The sequence below is a fragment of the Bemisia tabaci genome, chromosome 3, assembly GCF_918797505.1.
Source record: "Bemisia tabaci chromosome 3, PGI_BMITA_v3".
NCBI lineage: Eukaryota > Metazoa > Arthropoda > Insecta > Hemiptera > Aleyrodidae > Bemisia > Bemisia tabaci.
Window position 1 is genome coordinate 6,238,797 of NC_092795.1, and position 14,503 is coordinate 6,253,299.

The following is a 14,503-nucleotide window of genomic DNA, read 5'->3' on the forward strand; positions in this document are numbered from 1 at the left end:
CGTTTGTCATAGTTACAACGGTTTTTAAGCAAAAATTTCGATTCTTACAAAGACAGGAAAAGATTATATGACTGTTGATTGAAATTTCAACTGAAACAAACCATGCGAAAATGAATTAAATTATGAGGTACTGTGTGCAAAGGGTTTGCATACTGCATAGTTTATTTTGATTTCATTCATGTTAACATACTTCATTTTAGCATACACACGTCTAATTAACCACTAGCATGAGCAACTTTATGCTGACTTTTACATTAAAAAAAATACAAATAACTGAATGAATTACATCAATTTTATCATTTAGAATATTACTGAAAAAAGTGCGAGTACTTGAATAATAATCGGAGTGCTTTAATTTAACAGAAAATTGATTGAATTATCACAAAATATGAATGCAAAAAGGTTGCAAACAACATCTAATAGAGAGAAACGGCGATGTACGAAGGACAATGCAGAGAGTGAATAGAAAAAATAAATTAGAAAATTAAACACTAAAAAGTGGCCCGAAACTGTATTTAACAAGGTGGAGAAATGGTGCTGGGTCCACACCATTTCGCGGGGAAACAAAGCCAAGAAATACCAAAAATTCAAATTAGAGTCAAAAATAAATTTTTAGAACTCTAACGCACACCAGTATGAAACTGAGGGGGGGGGAGAGTGTTCAGCTCAGGCAGTTTGCAATGGAATATTAAGTTGGAGTCACGCCGAGAGATCTTTATCGGTTTGGGCCTTATTAGACCTCATCAGAATTTTGCGGCATGTTAAGTTGGATTCACTGCTGAGTGTGATCTTCTGATGAGGTCTAATAAGGCCCAAACCGGTAAAGATCTCTCGGCGTGACTCCAACTTAATATTCCATTGCAAACTGCCTGAGCTGAACACTCTCCCCCCCCCCCTCAGTTTCATACTGGTGCGCGTTAGAGTTCTAAAAATTTATTTTTGACTCTAATTTGAATTTTTGGTATTTCTTGGCTTTGTTTCCCCGCGAAATGGTGTGGACCCAGCACCATTTCTCCACCTTGTTAGAAAAAATAAAGCTACACTGCACGGCCAGAGTAGAAGCCAATACAAGCAGTGGCGTAATAACTCCTCTGGACAGTTTAGGTAGCAGGATTTAAAAGGGCAAATAGGACTAGAGAGAGATGCGCATTCAGTACCAGATAGCAACTAGCTCATTTTTTAATAAAGGAGAGGGCAGTGGATATGGGGACCCACAGGCACTGCATTGCTCCCTGGGGTGATGTCATCCCTAGATTACAGGGCTGCCTGTTGCTAGGGTAATATCCCATGAACCGAGCGGTGAGCAGATTGAAAGAGAAGGATATCTTTAAATCATGGTGTCTAGAATTATTGGTTATGCTCATTCCCTGATTTTCCATTGATTTTCAGGGGCTCATTCCCTGATGAGGAATCAAATTTTTCCCCCGCTTTGCCTGGATTTTTTAGGAAAAACTAAAAATCTCGCCTGACGTTCAGATATGAAAATCAAATTTTTTTCATCGTTCGGCAGATTCTTCCGTGTAAATTCTAATTTATTAATTCCAAAAGCGTTCCTGATGTATATATTATCCGATAAATTAGAGATTCTCTATTATTCTGATGATTCGAAGATTCAAATGTCATTCGAGAGGTCAATAATGGCAGTTCAGATGCGATAACATAAACCTCAATTACAGTAGGTGCTTAAAATTTCCTTACCTAAATTTATTTTTGCACATAAACAAACTCGGTATTATACTTTAAACAATATTCGGCAAATTACTATAGGAAAAAGATAACCTGGAGAGAATTCAAATGAGATTAAAGAAAAAAATTTGTCTTAAACCGGTAGAAGAAGTAATTCTTGGTTCCTGGAACAGATTCCTTAATTATCTCCCTTTTTTTAATTCATTCCCTGATGAATCCTGGATTTTCCTATTCTAGTCACCACGCCTTAAATAGTCAGGGCCAGTAGCGGGTGGGAGTCAAAGGAAAGAATTCAGCATTTGACAGACATATCGCTATAGGTCAACCTTGCATGACTGGCTATCTTCTCAGACGCTGGAGCATTGGCTGGTTTGGATGCGTAATATCTGACTATCAGCTGGGCTGTGGCTGAAATCTTGCACCCAGTAACAGGGTACGCCGGATTTATAATTGAACAGGAGTAGAACCCCAGAATAAAGCACATTCTGCTTCCATTTAAACAAAACAAAACAACGAAAAAACATGCAGAAGAGGGATCATGGAACTTATTATCCCTTTCTCATTGCCAGTTATGTTTGGTTTGCGCCCCTCTTCATTGAGATTGAGTCCGATTCCTTCTGGAATTTTTGTGCTTTCTCAGTCTGATTTAAGAGAAAATAGAGTAGTGCATAATGCCTTTTAAAAACATGATTACCTAGCCACTTTTTTTAGACTCTAACTTTAAAATAGAGGATACGACATTGCTACTGCTATGAGAGGCCAACGTTTACACTCGCTTCACCATTCAGCATACCCTAAAATTTACATCAATCTTTAGAGCAAAGCTACCATAGAATAAAAAAATAAAAATTGAAAAGATACTGGGGAGGGAGAGAAAGCTACAAACAACAATTTTTTGGGATTTCATCAGATTCACACCAGAAGTTTGCAAAAAACTTTAATGCAAATATCATAAGCTGTTTGTGTCAAAAACTTGTCAAAATTTAAAGAAAGTTTTCAAAAAATCTGAGCTTGGAACCTATTTTTGCATGACACCACTTGTATCAGACTCCCTTCATCTGGTTGGACAGACCTTTTCTGTACCATAAAACAGAACATATTTTATGAAAAGCCCCAAACACAAAAAGGAAGCTAGCGCGAGTGCTTGGTGCAAAAGAAACTGGGCTACATTTGGATTCTTCCATTTTGAGATCAATTTTGATTTGTTATTGTACGCTTTATTTGTCTCTTGTCATGAGGTCATTCAGTTCTTTCACAGACAATGAGGTTCCACTGGTTGTGCCATCTTCTTCATTTATGCTCAGGTATTAGTACTGCCCAAATTCCCAGATAAAAAAATTCTGCGTTGAATTAAACCACACCAAAAGCTTGCATATGTATATACTACAAAGGTGAAGAGACAAAAACCAAACTTTGAAATTTTAATAAAAACGATAAAAAGACTACAATAGACTAACACCGTGCAAGAAGTTAGCAAGAAATGATATCAAACTTTGTGGTAACAAAACGATCTCTTTATTTACACTTATTGCACATTAATTCTAACGTAAATATAGTACGAAATTAATTTTGGAAATACGAGCGGGTAAGATACTAATCAATGCGTCTAGAATGGAGTCCGAGGGGTCTAGATTTTTGTTTCCATTTTGAATGGCAGTTGAGAGTTGAAAAACGGGAGGGTCATGGAAAAGGATAATAAAATATGAAAATTAGAGGGAGATAACATTTCATGCTGCACATTTGGACACATGGAAAACTTTCAAATTGAACTCGTAAGTGAGGAATAAACATTTGTGGTTTATATCACAAATATTAGATTCAAACTTTCCACTCGTAAAAAAACCGTATTCAAGGAAGGCTAATTTTTTCACTGGACAAATAACTATGGCTTGATTTTACACACTGTCTCTTCCTCTTTTCATACAAGGTACCTTTAACCTTGTCAAAAAATAGGTGGTGCGCAGGTAAATTCTCCTATCGTAAAATATACCGAAATTACTTAAGTGCTTGATTTAACATGAGTAGATTCTGAAGCAGGAAATATGAATTAATGTGGACAAAAAGCCTTATTTTTTACCTCATGAGTTGATTTGGTAAGTTTTAATAATGAGTCTTTCATAATCTACATTAAATTTTGATAGGGAAAGATGTATGGTAGTTCTTGATATTTTATCCTGTCTAGCAGTCCATTTTTGCCGTTCTAATGTACGTCAGTACTATAAGAAGATTTCAGATTTTTGTTAAAAGTTGGACATTTCCTCAATTTACCTGACATTGTTGGCAATCAAGTAATATATTCCTGTTGACTAGCATTTCATCCCAAGACAGACCATGTACAATATGAAAAATTTTTTGATTAATGAAAGATCAGTTACTAACAACGTTCACTAAAAAATCTTGTTTTCCATTCATTTACAAGAGCTGATTAACACCGAATAGTCAATGATAATCCCACTGTCACCCAAAAAACTGGAACCAAGCATTCAAACACACCCCAGGTGAAAAGTGTATGGAGAAAAATCAGAGAAATTACCAACCACTGAGGCATTGTCAAACCTGCATGACAGTACCAAGCGTAAAAGCGACACTCCATGCAATCCACTACTATATCTTACCTTTGAGAAAATACTGAACTTGAAACTTGATTTGAAATATTTATGCCTTTCGATAGACGACAGACAGAAGTGTTTTTGAATCACTCTAAATCAATGAAACCTAAATAACCAAACAGCTCAGAGATAAAGTAAAAGCATAAAAGAACTTTTTCACCTTATTGTCACTTATTCAAGAATTTGAATGCGAGAGGGAACTCATTAGAAAGTTTATGATAAACTCAAGGAGAATTCTGTTTCTGATCGATGACTGATTCAAATCAAACTCCTTGTGATTCAAATTACAGTTAGTTTAGTACATAAATTATTTTTGGTTACGATAAAAAATCTGAATTAATAAATATAAAGAGCTAAAACTTAAGTTTAAACTGCAGGTCATCTTTTTAGGGTGTATTTCTGCTGCGTATTTTTCATTGGAAAAAATGACACCATGAAAGAAAATTAAAGAAAATCAAAATTGGATTCAAGTAAAAGGGGACTTACCTGTTTTTTGTTGAGCTCAATTTGTCCTGTGCCTAGTCCTGCAGTGCTGATTTGTGTTGCCAAAAGTCGAGCAACATGTTTGATCTGCTGCGGAGTTCCTGCAGCTGCAATGGGTGTGTAGGTAGCGCTGAAAAGAGGTGGCATGACCTCTGGAAGTTTTGTCTGGAAAGGTAAAAAAGAAACGTAAATCTTGATTAGATACTATTTAGGAATCATATTTATTTTAAGCAAGAGCATAGAGAAACTATGTAGAAGCTTCGCTTCAACTACAGGTCATCAAAACTTTTATTGAAGTGAGCTTGGTAGGGAATGAAAACTAATTATCAATTTCTAACTCCTGAACACACAAAGTTAAAAAAGGACATTCCAAAGTTCTGCTATGCTTATATTTGTTAAAGGAACAGCAATTCATTAATTACTCTTCAATTTTTTTCCTTATATTTTTTTATCCGAAGTATTCAAAATTGAGATATCAGTACCACAACATAGAGGATTGTTTCATAAAAATGTTGGCACAAAACAAGCCTGAACATGTAAAATGAAAACGGAGTTGCGAAGTTTGCATAAGAAAAAAACGCAGTTTGGAGCAATAATTCAAAGTAATTTTTGACCTGACATATTACATCATCTCCAGCACAAAGGAATGTGCCTTGTCTGTATGTTTCAGTATTTATACAAATATTTTCTTTTTTCATGGGTGAACTATTGCACGAATCTTTCTGAGGAATATAGTGTCTTTTCTCTTAAAAAAGAAGACAATTTCAGGAAAATTCAAGTGAAGATTCTACTAAAAAGAGTAAAAAGTCAGGAAGAAATACTGCGACAGCACATTCAAGGTACAATCTTTCATGCAGAAGGCGACAATTTGAACCTTAAAATGGAGAATTCGCATGCCAGTTTTTTATTGCTCCATCTGAAAGTGCCTAAAGAGCTGATTTCACAGTATTTTTTATAATTTTTTCCTGATGTGGGAAAGAGTATAAAAATAAATTTAAAAGTGAGGAAATGCACCGACTAGTGACATGATCTAGCGGCATTTCCCATTTAAACACACGTATTTTAGCAGATTAGATCATTTTGTCATATCTTCTCCAATAATTGTTCAATTCATGAACCAAGGATATCCTCGTGTTCAGTTCACTCGGTAGTTTCTACTTAAACACGAAATTTATCAAATTTCAGACACCTGCAAATTCTCTATTGTATGGTTATGATCAGTGACGTGGCGCGCTTTGTGATATATCGATTGATCAGCCACTTAAACTAATGGAAAAGGATCCATAAACAGGGTGTTCGCAACAATCACCTAAATATCGATAATCGATCATTCATGCCTCGCCACTGGTTATGACATACACCCTTGTTTGGCACATAATGAACTAAAGTACTCGCAATTAAATTAAAGTACAGCTTATCACAGAGTGTCCAAGAATATCAAGTAACTCAGTCTAGACGTATTCTCATCAATCCATGAGGGAGAAAAGTAACAGAGAAAAAGAAAAGGGGGAGAGGGGGGTTAGCAGATAGACAATATGTCAGGTTACTGCAATATCACTCCGAAATGACGCAGAAACGAAACCTAACTGGAGTTCCTGAAATTTAGAATAATTACATTTGTTATTTGAGGATGTAAAATTTAATGAAAGGTTAGGCGGGAACTCAGCAACAATGAGGACTAGCAACAAACTGATTAGCACACATAGATAAAACTTAAAATTACTAAAGTTAGCTCTCTCCAACTTGACTCACTCAAAATACTCTCGGAGGACAGATACAAGCAAGTTTTCCTCATTGAGAACTGAAATCCGTACTTTCCATCTCAACTTGATGGACTTTGTTCTCTAGAAAATTGACCTCTGTCTACTAGGGTCCCTTCTCCGCATATAGACAGGAATAAATATTGAAGAATTGGAAGATGACTTGCACTGAAAATAGTAAATTTTGCGCTTCTGTCCTTCACATATACCTTAGTAATCTAGTTGTGGCAATCATAGGGTGACCACTCCTCTGGTTTCATTAACAAATGTTCAGTAACTATCCAGAATGGTTATCATTTGTCCCATCCATATGGTAAAAATTCCTTTGAATTTTTGTCTACTCACAAGTGAGACTGCAACTAATTCTGCAGCAATCTGAGGCGTCAAACGGCTCAAAATCCAAGCTTCCATACTGTCCAGCGTTGACTCGGTGGAGGGTTGAGAATTTTCCTCCTGAACAGGAGTTGTTTCTATCTTCATCTTTTTGGGAGGAGCACCAGTCCCGTTGTTTGAAATGATTTCCTGGGTGCGTTTCATGCTCATCCTTTTTCGGAGATCCTCCGGACTTGGATACGCTTTCATAACCTGAAAAAAGGGATTTGTCATCAACATGGTGGATACTTAGAGGCAGATTTTTGGAAATTTTGATTTGCTTCAACAACGGTCAGTTCGGTCTGTATGATTCCTAGCAGCGAGAACGCAATAGTAATCTCATTGTGAAAAAAACACTGTTTTAATTTAACTGATTTTTTTTTTTACATGACAGGCTCATCAGTTGTTTTTTTTTAAAATGTGCAAGGATATTTCTTGTGTGTATGAAGAATATTCTATTATTATTTTATTTTTATTTTTTAAAGTTATATTTATTTCCTCTATTTTTTTAATGTTCAATCACTATGTCCAAGTGACTGGTTATGATGCTATTAAATACTGACTTTACCTATTCGCATACCATCACTATTTTGCCTGCTGTGCATCGCAGAACAATATCCATAGCGCTGTCTATCAGGCAATTGGGCAAACTCGACCAAAGCAATCGCCTATTAATCGCTAACTCCTCTATGCATGGTTTTCTCAGGACGGTGCTGATATGGTTTGTTTACGGACAAGAATGGGTTAAACAAATAAATACAGGAATAGTTGCTCAGTTAAAAGTGGAAATAATAAAGGGCATTACCTCATTGCAAGTTGCTCCAAGATCTGTTAGTAGGGTAGTGATGTTTCCATGGAAATCTACGGATGCTGGATGCTTTAAAAGACTTAGCAGCTGAATTTTCAGATGTTTGCGGACTGATGAAACTTGGGTTTTGAACAAAGTTGGAGGCAAATTGGCTAAAAGAAATCACAAAAAAATGTTAGAACTGTAATAAATATCAGTCCTAACAAAAATTGTTTGATGAACATGAGAGTCCAATAAAATACATGACTATACTGTCCTTGCGAATAAAACACTTCTTTCACTTTGAAAACTTACACTAATTTATTTTTTGGAGAGGCGAGGCAGAGACTTGTAGACATTTTGTCCAATGGAGTTTCCCAAAAAATGTTGCGATTGCAATCTCAATTTGTAATTTAATAAGAGCTTTGCACCATTGCAATTTGATATCCTAATCTAATCAGGAAGGTTTAAAAAATTCTTTGAGGTCAAAAGAAAAATAGAGAAGAAAGCTACGAACTAAATTGAATCAGTCATTCTCAAAAAGACTTAAGCGCCAAAATTAAAGTACAAGAAAAACACACAAAAGTTTGAATAGACTTCATCCAAATCTTGTAGCTCCGGGGGTTTAAAGTATTTAATTAATTAATTACATTACTTACCTAATCTTAGATTTAAGAAAGAGCCAATTAATACAGTTTTTCCTGTTTTCCTTGCATTTTCATTTTTGGTGCTTAAGTCTTTTTAAGAATTAGAATACTCTCAGGATTTCATGATCCTTTTTTCAAATCCATTTGTAAAGATCTTGTTTTCCAACAAATATTGAAATATTTGCCACTTTGCGGCAATTTATTAGGAGAGGATATCCAAGGATGCCAAGTGAGGACGGAGAAAACATTTTTTCAGCACCCCTGTGATTTCCTGTGTCGGTGTAAAATGCAGTATGATAAATCAGGAGTAGAGTCAACTCAACTAAAGAGTCCTCCACAAATTTTTGAAATATCATTAGTCTTCCTTTTGATCGATATTGAATGAGCTAAGTTACCTACTATCCAAGACGTAACTTATACAGATTAAGAGACAAACAGTTAGGATATAAATGGACAGAAAGGATACTTACTGTGTAGAGTTTCCAAAGCAGCGACGACTTTGCCCATGTACTGAGGTCTTGATTTTGCTATGTTCGTCAGAGAACCCATACATGTCATAAGATTATTACTACTGATGTGTGAGGATCCATGAAATTTCACCAGTAGGTCAAACACAACGCTGTGGATAAAAAATGAAAAAAATATTGAGAGATAACAAAATTTAGCTGAGACCATTGGAGAAATAAAAAACCTCTGTGTATGGTGGCAAATTTTACAAGATCAGTAGAAGTTTTTGTCAGGCTGAATTTGAATATTGGGATTTCAGATTTGCTGGAAGAACACTTTTTCTCGATCCGAAAAATAATTTACAAGGGATTGCCAGCAAAGTTACGATTCCCCTTAAGTAAACTGATTTCATTAAAAAGAATGTAAGAACTGTAGCAATTCAAAATTCATGTTCTCTATTAAACTCTATGTAAAAGCGATAGTCCAGTGTAGGCTGGACAAGACCCTCAGCAAAAAGTCAAATACTGTATCTGCGAGGTGATTGTTGAAAGCACAGATGTGAATCAATTGAGAAATTAGTCTTGACACTTACTTGGCCTCTTCTTCCAACTTTCTCCGCCGAATGACTTTCAGCGTGAGAGGTATATCCTCTAGTGAAAAATCGTTAGGCTTCTTTGGAGCATCAGCATCGGGATAAGACTGCAGCAATATTATAGTTTCTAGAAATTTGACTGTGTGCGTACGAATACTGGAAAAATACAAACAATTTTTTGAGTACTGATTTTAATACTGAATTAAAAGCTTCCTTAGAGATCTACTTTTAAAATTGTTGGCCTAAAAAATTGATGCTTGGTGAGAAATTGCTGGTCTTTCAAAGCAGACTTTGTTCAATATTTTGCATGAATAGTCACTGTAGAAGGCCTCGAGGTTGAACCACTGTTAAACAATAAATTCAAAAGGTTTAGGGTCCCCCTGCGTCCCACCTGCGATCCAAATTATTCGGATTCCCCTTGGTCCATTGACCAGATAAACAATTTCGAAGCCTCTACGTTAATTCAGCAACCTGGTACTTTGTGGCTTTCGGGGTCAGTATTTTGAACTTCTTAGTGTCATAAAGGTTGAAATTTTTCGTCCTTTATGATTTTGATAGAATGCTTTCAAAATTATGCCAGGAATCTTAAACTTTAAAACCAGGACACCCCCCCCCCCCTTTTACTCAACAATGACTCTATATTCTTAGAGGTTTGTGATAGAGGGTAAGCTAGGAGAACAGCTCAAAAAAAACTTTAAGAATTACCAACCCATCGTTATCACTATCGACTAAGTCAATGATTAGCGCTTTCAAATTCGTCAGCTTGTTCCAGAGCGACTGTAAGTCATTGTTAGACTGTCCTGATTCTGCGATCAGTGCCAAAGCGCACCGATAGATTGTGCTTGAGGCTTGGATCACACGTTTCTGGACATGCACTGAGGGATCGTGTATTAATGTCAGAACATTAATCATGATTTTCGGGATGATGTCCTTATCCTTCTTACTGTAAATAACAAAAAAAAAATATGTTGAATGAGGAATTTACACTTGCTTATATTAAATATTAAACTATAGAGAGAAAGAAAAATCAGCTTGTAAAAGCTTTGCTACTCAATGGTACTTTTCTATCACCCTCTCTCTGTTTTCCCCCTTTGAATTCCATACAGTTAAGAATCAGACACCTGCTGAAAAGGTTTATTAAATTTGCAAGTATTTTTGCTCATGCCATAAATTTTGCAGGTTCAATGACAATAATGCAGTGCTCTGTGAGTGATTTTGTTCAACATAATTCAGTTTTCCGATGAGAAAGAACTTTGGAGAAATATCTTGAGTGACAAACGAGGAAAAACCACTTTGATTTTTCTGCAAGACTAGTTGGACCGCGTTAGACAGAAAAGAACCAAGCCACATCAGCTATTGCCAAATTTAACAGGGGAATTTGATTTTTTACGAGAGAACGTTTATACGGATTCCCTTGAAAATTTTAAGGAGTTTGCTTTGTATTATGGAGAAAATTCATAGAGATTTGCACAAAAATCCGCACAACCGTTTTTATGTAAAAAATTAAATTGCCCGATTTAATTTGGCAATAGCTGATGTGGCTTGGTTCCTTTCTCTTTAACGCGGTCCAGTTTATAAAGGATCATTTCATGTTGTTCATTTTTCAATGAGCACCATCATTTTCCTGCTGATCCAGTTACCACTTATATTATTGAAAAAACCGTGTTGCATGAAAAAAGGTACAAGCAGTTTTTTAACTCTCTTTAAGAATAAAAATCAAATCTTCCCTGGAGACACAGAACTGAAAAAGTTAAGATAAACAAAAAATACAACCATTAAATGACCAAACTGCAGGAGCGTATTTTAAGGGTTGAAATAAGACTTCTTTCTGCTGTGCATTTTTTCCCCAGAAGTGTCCCCAGTTGAAGCAGCGGCATCCCAAATTTTTAGAAAAAACTTCATGAAAGAGGTTTTAAATGCTTACCATGCTTCTTCGATGAAAGCTACGACAAATTTTCTAACTTCTATGCTGCGATCAGTCTGAAATGCAAGCATTTCATCAAGGAAATTGTCTAGCTGATTGGCCTCTGCTCGTAAGATGAGATCCCGAACTTTAGTAAGCTGTTCTACCTTGTCGTACTCTGAAGAGGCAGTAGTTGCCTCATTGAGCCATTCAACAATCTGAAAGTTTAAAAAATAAATTTAGCACACTGTTTTTTCTTGCAATGATTTTAGAAATGTTCTAACCCTATCTGGTTTCCTGTTAATCACTTAATTTTTTGACAAATTAGGCTGATAAATGCTAAACGACACTCTTTGAATACGAACTACCTTCCTTTGAAGATGATTTACAGCCTCCACAAAAGACATAAATTTATTGGGTATGATGCTATGGATGAAATCTAAATTGTCTGATCAAAGCAACTTTATGACTTATGCGTTAGGATTAGGAACTAAACTTCCTCATCTGTGGTTGACATGGAAAGTTTGCATATTATTTCAATTTTCTCACATTCATTCAATTTTCAGTACAACATATTTCTCTACACCTTCTTACATAAAATTCTTAAATTTATTTAATTTTCTGTGATTTCCTCTGTTTTATTTCTTTCCCAAGGTTTGGTTTTCAGCGTTCTGAGAAGCGGCTTCAAAATTTTGTTAATTGTTTTCAAGAAAATTAGTATCTCCTCAAGATTTTACCATCACATTGATTCAACAACTTGTGTTGCAAAAATATCATGGCAGTCTATCAAGCTGTAGTCTTTACATGCCAGTATCAAAGTGTCCACTATATTTCTATGTAAAAAGTTTAAAAGTTTTTATTATTAAATGAGCCCCTGGTCTCCTCCTTTCCATGTAAGGCACTACAAAATCGACTCAAATATTGTCACTTATTTTTTATTGGTAGCTTCACTTATTACTGGTCAAAGTTTCACTTTACTACAGCTGCAGTTCTTAGAAAGGAAACCAATAGGTAGTTTTCATAACCAAAGACCACTGAAATATAGTTTAGGTTTCAGGTTTGTTGCTGTTTTTTTAAAGATTTGGCAGTTGGAGGAGGCCAGGTAACTCAAACGAACATGCTGTCTCTTTCATTTATTTGGTATCATAGTCCCGTTTATTACTGTGTTTTAATCATCTGTATGTGGTTCAGGCTGTCATAGCATATCACTGGTGAAACTGCAAACATGCATATTTCAGTTGCAGTGTTTGAAAATCTCTGCTCCAATTTAACTTCTTAGCAGGAAATTGAACCAGCTACATAGCTTGAAATTTTCACAGAATACCTTCCTTACAGAGAAGAAAAATCACTCAAGTTTTCAAGAAATGACGTTTAGTAGTTTTTCATGTACAAGATAAAGAAAGACAGAAAGTCTGCAATGCTCCAATCCCAGATGCACATTCCTGCAGTTTCACCATCAATAAGTCTTCTTAATAGGAGAATAGAGACCCACTGATGATGAAACTGTGAAATCATACGACTCAGTATACACTGTTAAAATGTTTTTAATTGTATTGTACTTCTCTAAAGGATGACTGATCATCACATTTCAAAACAAGTTGGGTCTTTTTTCAGTAGTTCATCATGGTTCCATGAAAAAGCTACTCATCTGCCAAAGGGAGCAATTTCACAAGTTTAGTGGTAGGACCTTGAGAGTAGACGTCTACCTGTCCCTTAAAGGATGTCTATTTATCTCTGCTCACAATCCAACAGGATCAAAATGTGTATGATCAAACTCTGGAAATATGTTGATCAACCTACGAAGTTGCAATATTTTTTTCTATAGGCTCATCATTTTCCAGATATGTATTTATATTTACTTTGTTACAACTTGTCTTAACTAATCAAAGAATGATGGGCAATTTTTACATGGTTTATTTCATATTTCATTGAATAGTTTAATGCCCATTGACTTCTAAATCCTTTTTAAAGTATTTTTAACTAGTCTAGTCTTTTGATTTCATATAAATGTAATCCACTTCAGTTTCAAAATAATTATAAGTAATTATTTAAGCTCAAAAAATAGGCACAAAATTATTTTAAAACTGAAGTGGATTGCATTGCAAATCAATGAGTTCGGTTAGTTAAAAATACTATAAAAGAGGACTCGGAAGTAAATGGGAATAAAATTATTCAATTAAGGAAATATCTGATTAAAATATAAATCTGATTGATGTCATTCCTTGCAAAGAACCTGTCAAAAAGGGCCTTCTGGTGTCCCTTCTTTGGGGCACTCAGAAATTTTGTTAAAATGAGCTTTAAATGAAACCGAATGATAAGACAATCTTCCACTCAAAGCTTTAGCTTCAATTCAGATCTTGGTTTGGCAATACAACATTGCTAGGTTTGCATTTTGTACCATTGAAATATGAAGAAATTCTGAAGTTTCTTGGTTGAAGAAACGGCATTAGATGATCTCATTTTAGTTGCTGAGGCACAGAGGCATCGACTAATAATAATATTTTCAGTCGAGGAACTTCAAAATATTAAATTAATGGTAAAAGATGTAAGCATTGTAATGCTGTATTGCCTAAACAAGCTTTGAACTCTGAATAAAAGTTTCGGTGGGGGATTCGCTTATCATGAGGTTTTCTTGAGGTCACATTTGAATGAAATCTCTGAGTTTTCCCAAAATGGCGAACTTTTTCGATAGGCTCTGTTTGGACTGTTGCAAACTTCTACCCACACCTCATTTATAATCACAATGGTGTTATGTAATTTCTCAAATATTTCTGTGATTTTTTCCCCCTCTGTCAGCAGTATTTGGTTGGTATTCACAAAACTAAATTGGGCTGGTTTCCCTTCAATAAAACAAAATTGGAGCAAGAGTTTTGAAACTCCGCAGTCAAAGCGCGTCAGTTTTGAGTATGGTCATCAATATAGTTCAAGCTTATTCTTGAAGGAGATGAGATCCTATTTCGCGAGCCAATCCTTTGGTGTAGCAACATGGTTGACAACTCAATTAAGAGTTTTTAAAAATATGGGCATTCCCCCATGGTTGATTTTAAAGTAGTTGGCTTGGCGTATTGCTGGGTACCCAACAGTGCTTACAGTTGAATAAGTGCTCATCTTGATGGTTCTTTAACGTCTCCCTGTCAACGATTCAATTCTGGAATGGTTCATTAACTCCGCCTGACGGAAAAAAGAAAAATCACCTCATTAAGATATAATATAGACG

General features: G+C 35.5%; 1 protein-coding gene across 2 annotated transcripts in view; it reads right to left on the minus strand.

The window, feature by feature from the left end:
• The window catches only part of Sym (symplekin scaffold protein), a 29,757-nt gene that overhangs the window by 13,432 nt on the left and 1,822 nt on the right, over positions 1-14,503 (minus strand). For both annotated transcript variants that reach the window (XM_019041931.2, XM_019041930.2), the window contains exons 2-9: positions 14,377-14,457; positions 11,308-11,504; positions 10,093-10,326; positions 9,384-9,539; positions 8,815-8,963; positions 7,716-7,870; positions 6,884-7,123; positions 4,782-4,943 (exon numbers count right to left, since the gene is read on the minus strand). In XM_019041931.2, the coding sequence (XP_018897476.1) occupies positions 4,782-4,943; positions 6,884-7,123; positions 7,716-7,870; positions 8,815-8,963; positions 9,384-9,539; positions 10,093-10,326; positions 11,308-11,504; positions 14,377-14,394 (1,311 nt within the window). In that variant the 5' untranslated portion in view covers positions 14,395-14,457. The remainder of the gene's footprint in view (positions 1-4,781; positions 4,944-6,883; positions 7,124-7,715; positions 7,871-8,814; positions 8,964-9,383; positions 9,540-10,092; positions 10,327-11,307; positions 11,505-14,376; positions 14,458-14,503) is intronic.